General features: G+C 45.4%; 1 protein-coding gene and 1 long non-coding RNA gene across 3 annotated transcripts; one reads left to right on the top strand and one right to left on the bottom strand.

Moving 5' to 3' along the window:
• Positions 1 to 2,555: 2,555 nt before the first annotated feature.
• Positions 2,556 to 19,968, top strand: Hepacam (hepatic and glial cell adhesion molecule). Of its 2 annotated transcripts, none has more exons than XM_039082304.2 (7): positions 2,556 to 2,854; positions 14,935 to 15,276; positions 16,505 to 16,786; positions 17,298 to 17,397; positions 18,315 to 18,388; positions 18,783 to 18,853; positions 19,372 to 19,968. In XM_039082304.2, exons 1-7 carry the CDS (start codon positions 2,770 to 2,772, stop codon positions 19,672 to 19,674), a joined length of 1,257 nt encoding a protein of 418 aa, XP_038938232.1. In that variant the 5' UTR covers positions 2,556 to 2,769; the 3' UTR covers positions 19,675 to 19,968. The 2 variants fall into 2 exon arrangements, with proteins under 2 accessions (XP_038938232.1, XP_063122367.1); XM_063266297.1 differs by having other exon boundaries at positions 2,639 to 2,854; positions 15,179 to 15,276.
• Positions 17,435 to 19,484, bottom strand: LOC120094115 (uncharacterized). Its single transcript, XR_005488057.2, has 2 exons — positions 19,349 to 19,484; positions 17,435 to 18,445 (listed from the first exon to the last, which is right to left on the bottom strand). It is a non-coding gene; the product is annotated as an uncharacterized LOC120094115 (long non-coding RNA).
• Positions 19,969 to 20,583: the final 615 nt, after the last annotated feature.

Raw genomic sequence — 20,583 nt, forward strand, 5'->3', positions numbered from 1 at the left:
TGCGAAGCCAGGTGTGATAGGACATGCTTGAAGGCCTTGCACTTGGGAGATGGAGGAAGAAGAGTCAGGAGTTCAAGGCTACAGTGAGACCTTCTCTCATTAAATAAAAAAGAAATAAATAAACATAGAACGGAGTTGTGAACTTTGCTCTCACCAAGATAAAAATGATCCTGCATGCATGGAAGAGGAAGGAAGGCTTTTAAAAGGGAAGGAGGCTTTGGGGACCATGGAGACAGCTCAGTGAGTAAAGGTCCCTGTCACCAAGCCTGATGGCCCAAGTTCAATACCTGGGACCAACATGGTGGAAGGACAGAATCAGCTCCCCCAAGTTGTTTTACACAAATGCGCATGCACACATAACAAATAAATAAATTCTATGTTTTAAAAATGTAAAAGGTTATGGGAGAGGGACTCGTGAGGCCCCACCTCTCACTAAAGCTTTAGATAGTTCGTGGTTGCTGAGGGGAGACAGAGTCCTGTTTTGTGGTGGAACCACTGGGAGGTTAGCCAAGCTCCAGGAAGAAAGCCTCCGCCCACACTCATGTAAACACCTCTGATTAAAGTGAGTGGGTCAAAAACAAAACAGAACAGAACAGGACAAGACGAAGCAAAAACATAACAGAGTAACTTATTTTCCAGTCTCCCCCTCCTCCACACACAAAGCTTCAGAGAGCTGTTTCTTTTGTCTTCAATAAACTTTGTTTTCCTTGCTTGGTCATCTCCTGACCTCCACTCCCAAAAGATATGAAATTAGGAAAAGGATTTGTTGAGAAGAATGCCTTCCCAGCAGATTTGGGGTGAGAGGATAAGAGGAGGAGGGAGAAGTGAACAAAATATACTATATACATGTAGAAAATAGTCAACGGATTTTAAAAAATATTTTTAATTTGCCTTTTAAAAGGGAGAGGGCTGATAAAATAGGGCAGAGTGATGCATACTTGAAATTCCAATACTTGAGACATGGTAGCAGGAGGATCCGGAGTCCAAGGTCACCCTCAACTACACAGCCAGTTGGAAAGCAATCAAGGTCTATAAGATCTTGTCTCAAGAACAAAGACAAACAAACATGGGACGTATCCTACAGTGCCACCCGTGAATTGCTAGCAAGAATATAATTGACTTAGGTCCTTTGGAAAACAGTTTGGGAGTTCCATAAAAAGTTATAAATAGGTGTGGTGTCATCAATACCCATAACCCATAACAAGCAAAAATCCATGCAGACAGAAAGTAGGTCAGTAGTTAATGGGGCTGGAAAGAGGAAGTACCATTAGTTACAGCTAAGAGAAGACATGCTATTTGGGGAGAGCTAAAATTGGATATTTGTGGTAGCCTCAGAACCCTGTGAAAATACCAAAGCCACTGAACTGTACATACTAAAAGGGTGAATTTCCTGATATATGAAGTATGTCTTAATTTAAATGTATTAAATAAAAAATAAGGGGGGGGAGCGAGACTGTTGGGTGGCTCTCAAAGTTTAAGTCTATCAACATAGACTAGTTTTAACTTTAAGATTAAGTACCTCCACATATAATGAAGAAAAATAAAATGTCCTTTTGTGTGTGTGTGTGTGTGTGTGTGTGTGTGTGTGTGTGTGTTTTGTTTTGTTGGTTGGTTTGGGGTTTCTGATGTAGCACAAACTTGCCTCAAAATCAGAGCAATTCTCCAAGTGCCCAATCCTATGAGTGCTGGGATCAGAGGCATGCACCACTATACCTGTTTTGGTTTTTTGAAACAAGGGTATCACTGTGAACCTCAGATTAGCCTTGAACTCCCAACCTTCCTGCCCCTGCCTCTGTAGTGCTGGTATTACTGGCATGTACTGCCACACTCACTCACAGGCGTTCTCCCTAACTAAGCATTCGCTGGGCATTCTATAGCAACTCTTCACCAATCCTCCCAATCATTCCTCCAAGGAGGATATTGTTTTAGCCACTTTACACAGGTGAAAATCAAGGGCTCAAAGGTATGGAGTCCATTCCATTACCACAGAGTTACCAAGCATTTTATGAGAAGGCATGGCCGGGAGGGCGGGCTAGGCTATCACACTGAGAGCAGAACCCAAGGGTGCTGGATTGTGGAACATTAACCTCGTTTTTACTCTGACATGTCCTAGAACACTTGCTGCAGGTGAGGGGATGACAGTGGATTCTGGAAAGATGCTCCCAGCATCTGTCTGAACCTGTGACAGGAGACAGTCCCAACTAGAACAGGCATGAAAGAAACCGAAATCAAACCCTTTTCCAATTTTCTCCTTGTGGTCTAAAACAGGGTTTTCCACGTCTTCAGTAATTCTTCGGGGTCTCTCATTTCCCGATATATCCAAAAGCGCCTCCTCCCATCCCTACCTGGCCACCTTTTCTCTCTTATTAGAAGTCTGTCCGGAAACAGAAGGAAGAATGTGAGGTAGAGTCTTGTAAAAGTTGGGACACTGAGCCCAGATGTGCCTCTGCCTTGGGAGTGGGACTTTACTGCGAGACAAGCCAAGAACCGCTGGACCACCAGGGATGGAACCTGCAATCTAGATTAGCATCTAAACAGATACTCCTGTCCAATCTAGGGGGGGCAAAGGGCATGGAAAGTAGAAAATGCTAGGTCTGAGCAAAGGGAGAGGAGAGAACAAGGCCAGCAACACACAGAGCTCTGTGTATTCAGAGGGAAGTTGGCAGGGTTGTGCCCGGGCAGAGAAACTCCGAGTGGTACAAAGGGACGTGCCCGGAGTGGAGAAATCATGCTAATTGTCTGCACCAGAGCTGGAGAACGCCACCCAAAATGAAGAGAGAAAGGGAAGCCCTGTCAAGAGCCTCCAGGGCCCTGCGCCTCTCTCCTTTTGTCTACCTGCTTCTCATCCAACCAGGTAGGAGACCAGAGGGTCTGGAGAAAAGAATCGGGGGGGCTTTTGACAGAAGTAAAGGGAGAGCAGAGTCTGAATACCTCCCGGGCTGGAGGAGGGGAGAGAGCTCAGTGGCTGTGGGAAGCAACTCAGTGAATTCAGAAATCAGTGTTGAATATATCTGTTCATTCCCTGTGCTTCCCGCCTGGCCCCCCTGGCCCCCCTCCCCGAAAGGCTGCATGACTTTGGAGCGCCCACGGCATTCAGTACATTAGCTGGAAGGCATCACGCCACTTCTTATGGGATGACTTGCTGGCGTGGGCCAGTCCAGCATTCTTTTTAAGAGCTTATGTGAGCTCTTGGTGGGAGGAGAAGGAGGGCAAATCTTGGTTTTGCACCTCCCAAACCTCCCCGATGGCTTCTCTGAGTGTCAAACAGCTTGAAAGATGAAAGAAGCTTTGTAGATAACGAGCCTCCTGGTTTAGGATAGCAATCAGTCCAGTCATGATATACTCCAAGCCATAGACACCTACCTCTTACAGCGCCCCCTACCAATTCCATAGAGAACTGATCTTCTTATAAGTGCTGTAGATATATTTATGTGTGCATACGATTACACGGAGCCTAGAAATGCACATCTTAATGTGGCAAGCGGATACATAGATCATTTTAACAAAAAGCAGGAGTCAGGGGGAAAAAAGTCACCTGCCTTCATCCAGGAAGCTGGGGCTGGTGGGGCAGGATGCTGGTGGGCGTTGAAAAGCAGGGAATGTTTCTTTGTAGAAAGAATGTCTGCACTGAGTCTTAGAAGATGAGGGAAATAGGTAGGAGCGTGAGTGAGATTATTGTTGGGAAACAGACAAAGGTCAAGAGCTTGAAATAGTCTCCTCGTGTGTTTAGGCGGAGCCCAGAAGTTCAGCATTGCTGAGGGGAGAGTGTGAACTGAGTTCAGTAAAAGCCTTGTAAACCTTTCTCAGAAAATGAGAAAGAGTCTACAAATGGTGGATGGGGAAGCTGTATGATCTTTAATTCGGGAACTGGCAGGATCAGATATACTTTTTGGATCTCTCAGTCTTCAGTGAGGCACTGAAAGAGAAACGAGGCGAAATAGATGAGGACGAAAGCCGATTTCATTCTTCTGAACCCATGAAACAAAACAACACAGACGGGGCAGGGTTAGTTAGGTAGCGGAAAGTTGGTGTCTTGCAGTTCTGAAAAGCAGACCTTGGAGATCAAAGTACCGACAATCCACACCCCCTCCAAGAGCACTAAGGACGGGCATCTTTGGCTCTCGGTAGCAAAATTCCAGCCTTCAGGTGGCGTTTTCCTGTTTGCGTGTCAGTGTTCAAATGTCCCAGTTTTCACAAGGACTTGTGCGGAAATGGATCCACCCTACTACAGTGTGACCTCATCTCAATTCCTTGGCTCTGAAAAGACCCTATTGCCAAAAGAAGTCGGATTGTGAGATGCAGGGCTTGGGGATGGATTAGGAGGATTTCAGTACTGTGGAATTTGCCTCTATTCATTCCAGATAGAGAGCTTGTTTGTCTGTCTGTTTGTTTATTTTTTTGTTTGTTTGAGACAGGGCCTTCTTACTCTAGCTCTGGCTGGCCTAGAAGGTGCTATTTAAACCAGAGTGGCCTCAGATTTACAGATTTGCCAGACTCCACCTGGACCATCAAGCCTGGCCAAAAAGAGAATTAACCCCCCCCACAAAAAAATAAAAACCAAAAAACAAACTTAGCAAATTAACAAGTACAACAATAAAAAGACATATAAGGGAAGACTTTCCAAACATAAGTCTCTGAGTTGAGCATACCACTTTCACTAATTCTATTGGCTAGAATTTTGACACATGTCCATACCTAACTGCAATAAAAGCTGGGAAATGTAGTTTTAAGATTGGCATGGAAAGGGTCAGAGGGGTGGCTCTGTTAATGGTACCCACCGCTCTTGTGGAAGACCTAGCTTTGGTTCTAAGCACCCACATGGTGGCCTCTTCTGACTCTCTCTCTCTCTCTCTCTCTCTCTCTCTCTCTCTCTCTCTCTCTCACACACACACACACACACACACACACACACACACACACACACACAGAGGCACTGCACATGCCTGTGCATATCATACACGCTGACAAAACACTCATCCACATAAAATGAAGTCCAGGTTCTGATGTTGGTATTCAGGTTTTCTCCACCACAGCTTCTTCCTCCTCCTTCTCTCCCCCCCCCCACCCTTTGTTTTCACAGTTATCTGCTTATTTTGTGGGAGTAGGGCCCAAAACTATGGAGGTTTCAGAAGCCAGTTCTCTCTTTCCACTCTGTGGGTCCCAGGTAATCAGGTTTGGTGACAAGAACCCCTACCCACCAAACCATCTTGCTTACCCCAAATCAGGCCAAACTCAGCTTCTTAAACTCACCATAGCACAATTCACAGAATGTTCAAATAAGCCTTTTCCAGAGTCTAAGGTGTTGACACCTTGATGAACATTAAAAGATATGAATCCAAGCATTGGAGTTTTTATTTTTTGGATTCTTCTGATCCTCTGCTTGGTTTCTGTGCTGAATTTTAAGATGTGGGTGGATACTGAGAACAGTCTGACACTGTGGTCCATGTATCTGTGAACTTTAGACAACTCTCATGCCTTGGTGCCTCCTGAGTTCTAGGATTACATGTATGAGCCATTGCACCCAGTATCTTTTTAGCCTAAATTCCCTACCAAGGAGCAGTGGTGATGTTTTTCAATTTAACAAATTATGTAACTGAAAAATGCCATAGAGGAAAAAGCACTAGGCTTAAGGATATAGTCTGATGTGCCCTTAACAAGTGAATGAGCCCATATAATCATCCCCCAGAACAAAGAAACAGATATGGCTAAGTCGATGGCATACACCTTTAATCTCAACACTTTGGGGGAGGCAGAGGCAGGAGGATCTATGTGAGTTCAAGGCCAGTCTAGTTTACATAGTAATTCCAGGTCAGCCAAGGCTATATAGTGAAACCTTGTTTCAAAAAAAGAATAAACCATGCTGTCACCTCAGAATCACCCAATTATATATTTATTTCAGTCGCTTTTAGCTGCTGAAGCAGGCACCTTCAAAGAAGACTCTGTATTAATGTGCCTCTGGAGAGCCTCATTTTCAGCATATACTTGGTGGTGCAAGCTGAGCATGCTCAGAGGCATTACCGCCATTGTACAATCTTCTAAACATGTACTCCATATCATACTGGCATGCCCAGGGTACACCCTCTAAGCAATAAAGCTTAGGGTTTGGCCAACCACTATACGGGTATGTATAGACTCCGAGAATGAAATCCCCACTCTTCCTTTGTTTAAAGAAGGCATTGCTTTAGAAATAAATCTTAATGTTTTCCTTCTCTACTTCAGGTAATAAATCTTTCTCCACTCCACTTTTATGGCTTGGCAATGTTTATTTTGGCTTTGCACTCACCAAGATATGAACCCAAGTAGTTTGTGTTGCCTGTTACTACAGAAGCCAATGAACAGAAGCAGGAAGTGAATCTTTAAACAACACATTATTCACAGAGCCAGCAATCTAGCAGTTATTACCATTCGAGGATCCTCCTTACTCAGACCATCACTAACTAACCCGCGCTATAGGGAACAAGAACAAAGGATAATAATCAATCCAAACTTCAATCTTGTTCCTCCAGTCAGGCGGTCGAGCCTTGCCTTTTTAATTCATGATGTTGTTTTTTTTTTTTCTTCTTCTTATTTCTTCCTGTGATTTTCCTTCATTATTGTCTCTCTGTGTGTAGTTGGGAAAGCACATAGGACTAAGGCCAGTTGGTCTCACATTCTTCTCATGTGATTATCAAGTTACAGAGTGTACATGCAGATTCTTATTCACAATATACACTGCTAGGAGCTTATTTCCTCTCCCACATGTCCTCTAACATTGAGATGTTCTGATACTAAGCACAGACTCAGAAGCACTAGAACCAAGTGACTCCAAGGAGGCCACCCATTCCTCCAAGCAGGCCCTACATTTTAATAGTCCTCTTAGAGAACCTACCATTGATGAATTAACCCATTGACAAAGTTAATGCCTTTATGAGCCAATCATCTCCCAATCTCCTTGTCCTAGCTAGTATGAAATGGAATCAAATTATCGTTTAAGCTTACATTGCCATGATAACCAAGTCGATAATCAAGTTGAGTTTTTCTTATATTCATATCAGCCAATTGGATATATTTTTCTTTGAAATACCTGCTCTAAGTCTTTAAAAAGAGGGTTTAGGATTTGTTTTTATTATTTTTTAAACATTTATTTATTTATTATGTATACATCATACAGCTTTCTGCCTGCATGTATGCAACTACAGGCCAGAAGAGGGCACCAGACCTGAGTATAGGTGGTTGTGAGCCACTATGTGGTCGCTGGGAATTGAACTCAGGACCTCTGGAAGAGCAGACAGTGCTCTTAACCTCAGAGCCATCTCTCCAGCCCCTGTTTTTATTATTTTAAGTAAGCATGTGTGTGTGTGTGTGTGTGTGTGTGTGTGTGTGTGTGTGTGTGTATGTACTCTAAGGAGTCTATATCTATTCCCATGTCCTGTTTAAAATGTTGTTTACCCTTTTATACTTAGATCTCCAGTCTATGTAGAACTGATATATGCCCAACATATTTATCACCATATGTCCCAGAACTATTTGTTATAATAATTGCTATTGGAATAAGTCCAGGCAATCTGCCACTCAGTGGTCAGTACTGGGGAGCCCAGAGTTGGTGGGAAGGAAACTATGTATTCATGAGTTGTCCGTAAGTGGCTATCATCCTTAAAGCTCCACCTTAGAGCCCGAGGAGATGGCTCAGTGGATAAGAGTACTTGTTGCATAAGCGTAAAGACCGGAGTTCAAATGCTCAGAACCCACATAAAAAGACTGGTGATGACAAGTTCATGCCTGTTAAACCCAGCATGAGGAGTTATAGAGGAGACAGGAAGATTGTTGGGGTCCTGACTACCAGCCTAGCTCCGTGTTCAGAGAGACCCTATCCCCAGGAACAAGGCAGAGAGTAATAAAGGCAGACATGCAGTGTCCTCCTCTGGCCTCAGCGTAAGTGAGCACATGTGCAGGTGCATGCACACACACACACACACACACACATTAGGGGGGAAGAATACAAACATTTTGTGGGAGTGGAGGGTACGTCAGGAAGTCTAAACGTTGAGTAGAGGCCTTTCTCATCCAAGCTATGTACCTCCTCCTCTGGAACATCGAAGTGGACCTCAACCCCCTGGGACTGACCAGTTTCTGTAGCTCTTTTTGGATGGATGTTATTTGCTTTGAGTTAAACCTCACATCAGTGTATGAGTTTTATGTTGGTCAGTGCACATAACCAAAGACTAAGGACAAAGTTACAAAGGTCACCAGAGTTAGCAGAGCCTAACCATTAGATGACGTTACCAGAACTGTTAGAATCAGAGGCTTGGCCCTGGCAAGTCTAACAAGCTAGGTTCAGACCCTTGTCCTCGATAGGCCAATTAAAAAGACAGCAAGGGACTGGCGAGGTGACTCAGTCAGTAGGTACTTGTTGACAAGTCTCATAATCTAACTGGGATCCCTGGTACACACATAATGGGGGGAGAGAACTAAAGTGTGCATTAGGGCACATACTGTGCCCTTCACAAACAAATATAAAAGAAGAAGACAAGAAATAGTAAAAAGCACAGAAGAGTATCCAGTGTAGCCACAAAGGGAAGAGGAACAGAAAAAGGCCCAGTGACCCATCCCTACAAGTCAGACCTTGGGGTACAGACATGAGTTTTAGGTTTATACATAGAACAAGAGGTATATATAACTAAGCAGTCCTGGTCAACAATGTGGTCCAGTCTATCACTAACCCATCATTGTTTGAGCAAGATGGTTGACAAGTGAGACCTACAGGAACTTTCCCCCCTGGGTGGCGTTAGGCTTCAGCCTTTCCTTCTCCAATAGTAAGGTTCCTGAGGTATTCCAGTTCGTTGGAGACCATTGTTTCAATGTCTGAGGGTCATAGGGACAGCACAGTGTCTCTTTAGAGTACTAGCAGGACAGTTGCACCAGAATTGGGGATGCCTGGCAAAAGAGAGTAGCAAAAACATCAGAGAGGGGCACCTTTGAGAAGGGCAAAGGGAGAGAGCAGCTCTGAAGCAGTGGTCCTGTCATACAAGGACAACAAACCCTCTCCTTGCTGCACTAACGTCACCTTTGGCATAAATTGGCACATCATATACAAATGTGCTATGGTCTACTCTGTTGATCTGTCTTTACAACAATAGGAAAGGAAGTTTCCTGAGATTTGAATAGTAGTGTACTAAATTATAGATCAACGTTTATTATTATTATTATTATTTTACTATTATTAATTTTTTCTGAGATGATATATCTTTGCTAAAGATATATCATAAGACTGGATTAGAGGACACGCAGTAGTTATTTTTGTTGGTGGCGTTAGGTGGTTCTGGGTCAAGTTAACTTTTTCTATCTCAGCGGTCTTATGATATCTTCTGTAACCTAGCTCTATAGTTCCGTCACCATCCAGCCACCATACAGCTTTTCTCTTTTCCCTCTGTGCCTATCTGTCTCGCCTACCTCAAGATCATCTCGGGATCATCACTAAACAGGAGGGAAGATTATTAAAGACCAAAAGCAGAAAACAAAATGTTCTTCCTTTCAGAGAAAAAAATTTCTTGCTACCCTTGGGTTATTGTATGAGGGGTCTGGTCACCACACTTCAAAAAAGAAATAATACATTTGGGGAAAGCCGAGGAAAAGGCATCTAAGACAGTCAAACGAATGGAATGAGACAGAACCCAGCAAACAAAAGTTGCTTCAGATGAAAAAGGTTACAAGTGTGGTTTCTAGTGCCAGAGAATGTGGGTTAGGCGAAGAGAGGCAAACTACAGCATGAGTTGGGCACCATCCCACTGATGCTTTTGAAAGGTGACTTTAAGGCAAAATGAAGACTTTGTCCCATAAAGACACGAAAACCAGTAGAAGGTTTTAAGGGATGCAGCATGAAGAGACCAGAGTTCCTTGGATACACTCTTGAAGTTTGCCTTTCCTCAGAGTCAAAGGAGGTCAAATCCTCCTTGAGTAGAAGCTACTGACCTAATGCCCGGGCATTGTTTAGTTAGATAGGAACATCTCGTAGATATGGTAATTTCCTTTTGTTTTGCCTACGGTGAGAACGGAGACTTTCCTCAGAATGATGCCTCTGAGACAAGGATTACGTTAATTGCTTCTCCAGGTTGAATAATCCTCCTCCCTTTTATTACTACTCTGAGCCTGAGGTGTTAGCCATTTCCTCGTTTCTGTGTCCTGCTTTGGCTCCTGTCCCAATTCTCCGTGCCTCCTGAAAGTTATGAAACCCAAACTTAGATTCTTTCCAGTTTCTAGGCAACTGTGCATGCTTAGCAAAAATGTTCTTGTCACCAGAGTCTAAGAAAGATGGCGCCATCGTCTTACAATGAGTGTGGGTGCATCCCTTCTTGTGGGCCTGCCCATGTTCACAACATAAGGAGGGCAGCCTACTGGGCTAGGGCAAATTAGGAGACAGTTAAAGGCTGCATCTTCTCCATGCTTTTATCCAAATCTAATCTAAATTGATTTTTTAAAAAAAGGCAGAATTAAGGGGAAAACATCACCAAAAATGGCTACTGGGAAACTTGGGATGGAAAAGGAGGCAATATAATCCAGGAAAGAGAGCAGAGATTACAGGAGTAAGAAAGGTTATTAATACCTTCTATGGGGCTGGAGAGATGGTTCAGAGGTCAAGAGCACAGAATGTTCTTCCATAGGACTTGAGTTCAATTCCCAGCAACCACATGGTGGCTCACAACCATCTATAGTGGGACTGATGCCCTCTTCTGGTGTGTCTAAAGAAAGCTACAGTGTACGCATATACATTAAATAATAAAAGAGTGCCCACTGCTTTTCCAGAGGTCCTGAGTTCAATTCCCAGCAACCACATGGTGGCTCACAACCATCTGTAAAGAGATCTGATGCCCTCTTCTGGTGTGTCTGAAGACAGCTATAGTGTACATATAATAAATGAACAAATCTTTTTTAAAAAGTAAATAATGAATAAATCTTTTTAAAAAATACCTCTACTTGTCTGAGGTCCGGGAATATCGCTGGTACAATGAAATGAGAAGCCTGGGAATTTGGTACTTGAGATCTGTATTAGTCAGTTCTGCATTTCTATAACAAAGTATCCATGGCTAAACAGTTTCTAAAGAAGAATTTATTTAGCTTATAGTTTTGGAGGTGGAACTTCCAAACAATGTAACATCAGCTCTGGAAAATACCCTCCACCTCTTTTCATGCTATCATGATACAAAAGATGGCATCAAAGAGTGCCTATGAAAAAGAGAGATCAGTAACACAGGAAGCCAGCCTGGGGTTGAGGGAGCTTAGGCTCATTCTTTTATAACAATTTAATTTCTGGAGAATGAGCACAAAGTCCCACAATAACTTTCTTTCTTTTTTCTTTTCTTTTTTTTTTTTCCGGAGCTGGGGACCAAACCCAGGGCCTTGCGCTTGTTAGGCAAGCGCTCTACCACTGAGCTAAATCCCCAACCCCCCACAATAACTTTCTTAATTCCCTCCAAGGATGGTGCTCCCAGTGAGCTTACCCACTCCACTCTCTCCTAATACCTCCACCATGGGGGAAAAGCTTAACACGGAAATGCTGGAGGTTCAAGACACATCCAAACCACAGCAGGGCTGTTACTCAAAATTTTAATTTTTTTAATAATTTACTTATTTTGATTTTGTTTGCATTGATTGTTTCACCTGTGTGTATGCCTGTGTGAAGTTGGAACTGAAACTGGAGTTACAGAAACTTGTAAGGTGCCATTTGGGTGCTGGAAATTGAAAGACAAAGGCAGGTCTTCAAGCAGAGCAGTCAATGCTTTTAACTGCTGAGCCATCTCTCCAGTCCCTCAAAATTTTAAAATACTTATTTTATTTTTTTACATGTATGTGTTATATATGTACATGTATGTATTAAGTGCCCACAGAGGACATCAGATCCCCTGGAGCTGGGGTTACAAGTACTTGTGAGCCACCTGATATGGGTGCTGGCACCTAACTTGGTCCTCTGTGAGAGCTGTATACAATTTAACCACTGTGCCGCCTCTCCAGCCCTTCCTGACTCCGATTTGCTGACCTCTGAGTGACTCCACACATTACGTATGTGCTGATCCTACGATTTCAGACAGGGTTCTGGGAAGTGAGCGGATACCTCCTCACTACTGGAACATCACCAAGTCATACACACCAAGCTCCTTTGCCTGCTCAGGGAAATTTGAAAGCTTGCTTTTTAAAATCTAGCTGAGAATGGAACCTAGTAGGTGTTAGACATGTAATCCCATTTAAGTCATGGCGATACTGAAAGCTGAAAGAAACTTTACGGAACGTCTGGCCAGGTGGATTTTTAGTCTGACACACAGGACCACAGAAATTTCTAGCAGCTCTGTTACTGGGGAGGAGAGAACTTGGGTCCCCATTGTCTCTTCTGCCAAACAAATTAGGTAGATGGAATCATCTTTCACTTATTTCCACTTTTTATGTAAGATTTTTAGAAAAACAAAAATACTGTTGCTTTAAAAAATGTTTGAGATCAGGCCAGGAATGATGTCAAATACATTTAATCACAGCACTTTGGAGGCAGAGGCAGGTGTGTCGGCCTGGTATATATAGCAGGATGCAGGCCAGCCAGGACTGCACAGTAGAACCTTGTCTTTAAAAAAGAAAGGAAAACAAATGTTTGAGAGAAGGCTGAGCAGTTAAGAGCACTTCTTGATCTCCCAAAAGACAGAGGAGTTCAGTTTCCAGCACTCAAGTCAAGGGGCTCACAAGAGCCTCTATCTTCAATTCCAAATAATCCAGTGTCTCTTCTGGCTTCCACAGGAACCCATACTCATATAATACACATTCACATAGACACACATACATACAGATTATTAAAAAGCAAAGATAAGCATGACCTTTAAGGTTGGAGAGATGGCTCAGCAGTTACAAGCACTCGTTCTTGCAGAGGACCCATGTTCCATTCTCAGCACCTGTGAGACAGGTCACACTATCTGTAATTTCATTTCCACAGGCCTTGACACCCTCTTCTTTCTTCCCCGGGCACCAGATATGCGTGTGGTACACATACATACATTCAGGCAAAACATTCAAACACATAAAATAAAAATAAATCTTTAAAAGTAATGCTTGAGGGCTGGAGGGATGGCTCAGTGGTTAATAGCACTGACTGTTCTTTCAGAGGTCCTGAGTTCAATTCCCAGCAACCACATGGTGGCTCACAACCCTCTGTAATGGGATCTGATGCCCTCTTCTGGTGTGTCTGAAAACAGCTACAGTGTACTTATATACAAAAAATAAATAAATCTTAAAAAAAAAAAAGTAATGCTTGAGGTGCTGGGGTGTAACTCAGTTTAAAAAGCACTTGCGTAGTATGCATGAAGCTCTAGGATCATCCTAAGCGCTGCATAAACTGTGTGTGGTGACACATGTCTACCATCTCAGGACTCGGGAGGTAGAGGCAGGAATATCATACATTCAAGATCATTCTTGGCCGTAGAGCAAGTTTGAGTCCAGCCTTGAATACCCGAGAAGTCATTTCAAAGATCAGTATAAAAACATCATCCCAGTACTCTGGAAGCAGAAGCAGGAAGATTGTGAGATTGAGGTCAGCCTAGACAGCATAGCAAGACTCTCAAGACCAAACAAAAGAAAAAGCTTCCAAATAGTTATCTTTGAACATTCTACCTTCCTCAACTCAGGGCTTCCTTCCTATAAGCAAATGGTATTCAGCTAATCCCCCCTATGGTAGCTTTAGTCTGCAGGGCCATCTCTTGAGGTTTGGGGATACCGGGCTGATGGCGGGTAGAATGTGAAATTTGGAAATCGCTTAGAGATCATCTGGTCTAACTAACTATTGTGCAAAGAGAAAAGCTGAGCCACAGAGAGGCGGGAAAGTGGCCTTTCCTTGACCTTTTATAGAAAGGAGGAACCCATACATAACAAAGCACCTCACTTTAAGTGAATTGACTGTGTTTAGCAAATAAAAGTTGTTTAAATAGATGTTGTTTACCATAACCAACCTTTTAGTTCACTTAGCTCTTGATTTGGTCTGGACCATATAGCACAAGTGAAAAAGAAAAAGAAAAAAAGCACAGTCCTTCATTCCTAATTTTATCCCCACCCCACTTTGACAGGGTCTCATGTGTCCTAGGCTGGCCTCATACTTCAACTCATAGTGTAGGTCATGAATGATCTTGAATTTCTCATCCTCCTGCCTCTACCTCCAAAGAGCTGGGATGATAGTCTAGAGCCCAGTTATAGTCACTAGTTTTATTTTATAAGTGAAAAGAATGGGGCTTAGAAAAATTGTTTATCCAAATGCAGTAAGGAGTAGACCGCCATCTTGGAAGGCCCTAAGTCTCCAAAGTCTTTATTCTCTTCATTCAAATTCTTCCTCTGTAGAGAATGCAAGTGGGGCTGGGATTTAGGTGAATTCCCAGAACTTCCATTCCATCTGTAGAACTGTTTTCTACTGAGCCCTCCTGGTAAGGTACAGTTATACCTGGGGTAAGGACACAGTGATTCTTGTTGTGCCTGGGAAGTGCCCGTGTATTTGGACCCCTGAGCTTCCTCTTCCTGAGAACTGTCTTAAGACACATTCCTCTTTCTTTAGGAATCTAAGTTCCCATGTTTTCTCTATTTCCTGCCATACTACCTTCATATCAAACTTGACTCATAGGATGTTCAATAAATATTTCTATGAAAGGAACATGTAGACAGCGCATATGTGTAATCTTCTGCAAGAGGTAGGCAATGAGGAAAATGCCAGAGAGACGAAACCATAGAAGACCTGGGATATCTATAAGGAAAGAAAGACAGAGGAGAGGGAGCAAAGAACTTCCATAGGAGAGGAGATGGTGCTGATGGGGAAGAAGCCAGGACTGGCAGGAAGTTACGGGTCTGAAGGTGTGAGGCAGATCATAGGGCTTGAAGGAGGAAGTGGGCTCTGGAGCTGAGGGCCTGACACTGCCCTCTTCCCCAATGGGCCTCTGTTTGCAGTCCCCCTGGAGGGGGTGAACATCACCAGCCCAGTACGTCTGATCCACGGCACAGTGGGGAAGTCGGCCCTGCTTTCTGTGCAATACAGTAGCACCAGCAGCGACAAGCCCGTGGTGAAGTGGCAGCTGAAGCGTGACAAGCCAGTGACCGTGGTGCAGTCTATAGGCACAGAGGTCATTGGCACTCTGCGGCCTGACTATCGAGACCGTATCCGGCTCTTTGAAAATGGCTCCTTGCTTCTCAGCGACCTGCAGTTGGCGGACGAAGGAACCTATGAAGTGGAGATCTCCATCACTGACGATACCTTCACTGGAGAGAAGACCATCAACCTCACTGTGGATGGTAACGCCCTGGGCAGGGAAGCAGGCGGGACCAGACTGGGCTAAGGCTAGACCCATGAAAACGCGATGCAAAGTCTGAGTGGTCATTAGTGGTACCGAGGCACAGCTAACATGGATCGAGGGCCATGCGTGGGCCAGCCCACTCAATGTTTACAGTAATCAGGAGATAGATAATGTCACTCTCTTCAGAGGTACAGGGAATAACCCAAGCTCATACAACTGATAGAGTCTAGTGTTAAACCTCGAGAATTGGTCCTAGTTTCCCCCAACTAAAATGTCTCCTGGGCTATCAGTTTAAGTAAAAGCCCAGTGGTTTTGAAATGGCATTTAGGAAGAAGGGAGTGAGGGCATTCACCATGACTTTGTTGTTCAGTCTAGAGGTTGCTTAAGTGGATGAAGAATGAATGAGTGGATGCATGGATAGGTGGATGGATAGGTGGATGGGTGGGTGGATGGATGGATGGGTGGGTGGATGGATGATGGATGGATGGATGATGGATGGATGGATGGATGGATGGGTGGATGGATGGATGGATGATGGATGGATGGGTGGATGGGTGGGTGGATGGATGGATGGATAGGTGGATGGGTGGGTGGATGGATGCATGGATAGGTGGATGGGTGGGTGGATGGATGCATGGATAGGTGGGTGGATGGATGCATGGATAGGTGGATGGGTGGATGGATGGATGGATGGATGGATGGATGGATGGATGGATGGATGGGTGGCTGGATGGATGATGGATGGATGGATGGATGGGTGGGTGGATGGATGGATAGGTGGATGGGTGGGTGGATGGATGCATGGATAGGTGGATGGATAGGTGGATTGATGGGTGGATGGATGGATGGATGGATGGATGGATGATGGATGGATGGGTGGGTGGATGGATGGATGGATGGGTGGGTGGATGGATGCATGGATAGGTGGATGGGTGGGTGGATGGATGCATGGATAGGTGGATGGGTGGGTGGATGGATGCATGGATAGGTGGATGGGTGGATGGATGGATGATGGATGGATGGATGATGGATGGATGGATGGATGGATGGATGGATGGATGGATGGACGGGCTATGGGACAGGAGTAAGCTAGGGATCTTAGAGGGACTCCTCAGCCGACAGACTGAACTATTAGACATTGAAGATGGGAGAATAAAGAAGGGGGAGGGAGCACGTTGTAGACTATGACTCACAGGCATCTCCGTCCTCCCATCCCCGGGTCTCAGTGCCCATTTCAAGGCCACAGGTGTTAGTGGCTTCGACCACTGTGCTGGAGCTCAGCGAGGCCTTCACCCTCAACTGCTCCCACGAGAACGGCACCAAGCCTAGCTACACCTGGCTGAAGGATGGCAAGCCCCTCCTCAATGACTCCCGAATGCTCCTGTCCCCTGACCAAAAGGTGCTCACCATCACCCGAGTACTCATGGAAGATGATGACCTGTACAGCTGTGTGGTGGAGAACCCTATCAGCCAGGTCCGCAGCTTGCCCGTCAAGATCACCGTGTATAGTAAGTTTCCCTGCCTCCCCAAGATGCAAATATCCACTGGGACAAAGGGCATTCCAGAGAGAGACTGTCTAGAGCAGTGGTCCTCAACCTCCCTAACGCTGAGACCCTTTAATACAGTTCCTCATGTTGTGATGACCCACCCCCAACCATAAAATTATCCTCATCACTACTTTGTAACTTTAGTTTTACTGCTGTTATGAATCATAATAAAAATATCTGTGTTGTCTTAGGCAAGCCCTGTGAAAGGGTTGTTTGACACCACCCCAGGGAGATCACAACCCATAGGTTGAGAACCGCTGGTCTAGAGGGAGTGAGGCAGGGGTAGAGGTGGGCTGACAGTCCTTGAAGGACAGCCACAAGTGGGAGGCAGGCTCCAGGTGAGCTCTGCCTTTGTGTATCTTGTATTTGTGCTGCCTGGGCCCTTTTCTCTTCCCTCCCCTGATAGTCTTCTAGTCACCACACCCGTTCCCCTTCTCAAAGTGCCCCTACCTCTCTGTTTCTCTTTCCTCAGGAAGAAGCTCCCTCTATATCATCTTGTCTACAGGAGGCATCTTCCTCCTTGTGACCCTGGTCACAGTCTGTGCCTGCTGGAAACCCTCAAAGAAGTCTAGGTAACTAGTCAACGTCCACACCTTAGTTTTTCTTCAGTCCGTTTCAACCCCAAGTTTAATGTTTCTAGCATTGAATCTGGGGTTCATGTTCATACTAGGCAGTCATTCCACTACTGAGCTATATCCTTATTTCTCAAGTACTCTTACACTCTCTCTCTCTCTCTCTCTCTCTCTCTCTCTCCCTCTCTCTCTCTCTCTTTCCCCATGTGTGTGTGTGTGTGTGTGTGTGTGTGTGTGTGTGTGTGTGTGTGTGTGTTTCTATAGTTTCTATAAGAATGCATACATGTTGGTTTGGTCCATGTGTGTATAGATGCACATGTGTGTGGATGTCAGAAGTCCACCTTTGCTGTTATTCTTCTGCCTGTCTTTGCTTTCTTAGTGCTGGGACTACAATTGTATGCGACTACACCTATCTTTCTTATGTGGATTCTTAGCGTTAGACTCGGGCCCTCATGCTTATAAGACAATCATTTTACCAAATGAGCCATTCCTCACCCCAGCTCCCAATTCTGCCTTCGTCTCTTTGAATTTTTTTTCCTCCTAGTGTGTACCTTTCCAAGTGTATTTTTCCATTGTGTTTGGAACTGCATCTGGGCTCAGTTACCTCTGACCCCTAGGGCACTGTTGATGGTGATTTCTCCTTGGGTTTGACAGCCAGCTGGGTTAGTGGGCTGCCCTTTAAGTCAAGGCAGTACAGTTTACAGGGAAAAAAAAATCTAAAACTCACATTGGATAAATAGCCTACCCACAGCTGACAACAGTTTTAACGTGCAAACCTAGATGTGCCTTATTCCAAAGACTACCATTCCCAGCCCATCTTCCCATCACAAGGCTTCTTCTGTGTCCGCTAGAACCCTTTGTATCCATATCCTGTAGTCAATAGCTCTGTTCTTGGTGGGGGCTGGTTTGATTTGCAGGAAGAAGAGAAAGTTGGAGAAGCAAAACTCCTTGGAATACATGGATCAGAATGATGACCGCCTCAAATCAGAAGGTAAGCTCTCAGCTGCCCGTGGGCCCAGTCCATCAGCATCCAGACCCGAGAAGCCTGCTGGGAAAAGGGAAAGAGGGCGATAAGCAACTCACCAGAGTCAAGGGAGGTGCGAATACAGAATATAGGTGCTGGATGTGTACAGCAGAGGTTCTCAACCTGTGGGCCATAGCCCCTAACAACCTTTCCACAAGGATCGCCTAAGATCATCACGAAACAGATATTTACATTATTATTCATAACAATAGCAAAATCACAGCTATGAAGTAGCAACAAAAATAATTTTATGACTGAGGGTCACCACAACATGAGAAACTGTATTAAGGGTTACAGCATTAGCAAAGTTGAAAAGCACTGGTCCGTGGACCAGACCCCCATTCTTGCCTTCCCTATGCAGCAGACACCCTACCCCGAAGTGGAGAACAGGAGCGGAAGAATCCAATGGCGCTCTATATCCTGAAGGACAAGGTAGGCTCCTCTGTCAAGGAGACCCTACAGCGAGCTAGGGAGCGTGTGATGTGGCCATTTCTTCATAGTATTTGCAAAAATCCCCACTTTAGAGATTGGAAAATAGGTCAGAGAGACAAAGCAACTTGTGAAGGGCTAAACAAGCAAATGAGTGACAGTCAGAGGCCAATCTCATGGACCAGCCTAGCTCCCACGATGTCCAGTCTATTCACATGGCCTACTTGGTGGTCATCCAAGCCCCTCTGCTGTTCTCTGCTCACGTGCAATAGACCCATTTGCGACAACCAGAACTGAAAGAGAATAGATGTGGCACTGAGTTCACTGAATACCTGCGATGTGCCTGGATCAAACAAGGTGTTGTCTGCCACCTAGCTGGACATGGAGGTGTGGGTGGAAACTCCAAGGGACACCCTGCACACACAATCCTGCGTGTGCCTCTGTAGTTCCAGTGCCTAAGAAAAAGCACTCCCAGATTGGGTTCAGGGGACCACTGACCCTTTCGGCGCCTGTGTTTGTAGGACTCCTCAGAGCCGGATGAGAATCCCGCTACAGAGCCACGAAGCACCACAGAACCCGGCCCGCCTGGCTACTCCGTGTCGCCGCCCGTCCCAGGACGCTCTCCGGGGCTCCCCATCCGCTCAGCCCGCCGCTACCCGCGCTCTCCAGCGCGCTCCCCCGCCACGGGCCGGACGCACACGTCGCCACCGCGGGCCCCGAGCTCGCCCGGCCGCTCACGCAGCTCCTCGCGCTCACTGCGGACTGCTGGCGTGCACAGAATCCGGGAGCAGGACGAGGCTGGGCAGGTGGAAATCAGTGCCTGAGCCTCCTCGGGAACCCTCTGCGGTTGCCCACGGTCTGCTCTCCGCGGCCGGGGGGAGGCTGAGAAGTCCCGGTGCCTCTGGCCAGGGGTGAGGGGAGATCAGGCCTGATCCCCGTTTAGGATGCATGACGTGTGTGAACTTGCACAAATGGGTGGAGCGCTGATCTTGGTGTTAAACCCGGTTGCATGTGCGCTGGGTTTACTGGCTGTGTTCTCTGACTGTGTTCTCAGTGGGTATGAGCTGTGCCCTCTTAGGACTACATAGATTATTAAATTTCTGGCCCAATCCCCTAAAGGATTTTATGGAAACTAACAGTAATTTTACCCAGTGAGCCGATCCTATGCGCCCCCTGGAAGCGTTTATGCTTCCAAACCACCTCCCAATCCCACATGCCTCCGATCCCTAAAGTCTGTGGTAGTTTTTCCCTTAGCCCAATTTAGAGGCCACTTACCCCCAAACGCACACTAAAACTAAAGACAAGACTGATGGTGGTTCCTGCGTATACAGGGCCTGTTCTGATTACAAAGGAGTCGTTGTCTTAAGGACCTATTCTGGACACCTGCTTCCCCATCTCTCCAGGTGATGAGAGAGAATCCCGGGTGCATTCCTGAGACCCTTGGAACCCGGGACAAGGCAAGGACAAAATTTCAAGCTCACAGTGCTTGGTGGCCTCCAATGGTCTCCCCAAAAGTGTGCCGTACTGGTCTTTCTTCCTGTCAGTTTTCATGAGAATGTGGGTGGACTTGTTCCTAGAGACTTGCACGCCCACTCACCCCTGACCTAGCAAGCTGTCCCTGACAAGGATCTGGTTTTGACCATTCATGCCCTTCTTCCCGGCTGTTGTTTTAAGAAACAAACTTCCAATCATCCCCAGGAAGGTTGAGAAGCTTCCTTGAGCTGTAAGAAAAA

The sequence above is a fragment of the Rattus norvegicus genome, chromosome 8, assembly GCF_036323735.1.
Source record: "Rattus norvegicus strain BN/NHsdMcwi chromosome 8, GRCr8, whole genome shotgun sequence".
In the NCBI taxonomy this organism is placed as follows: domain Eukaryota; kingdom Metazoa; phylum Chordata; class Mammalia; order Rodentia; family Muridae; genus Rattus; species Rattus norvegicus.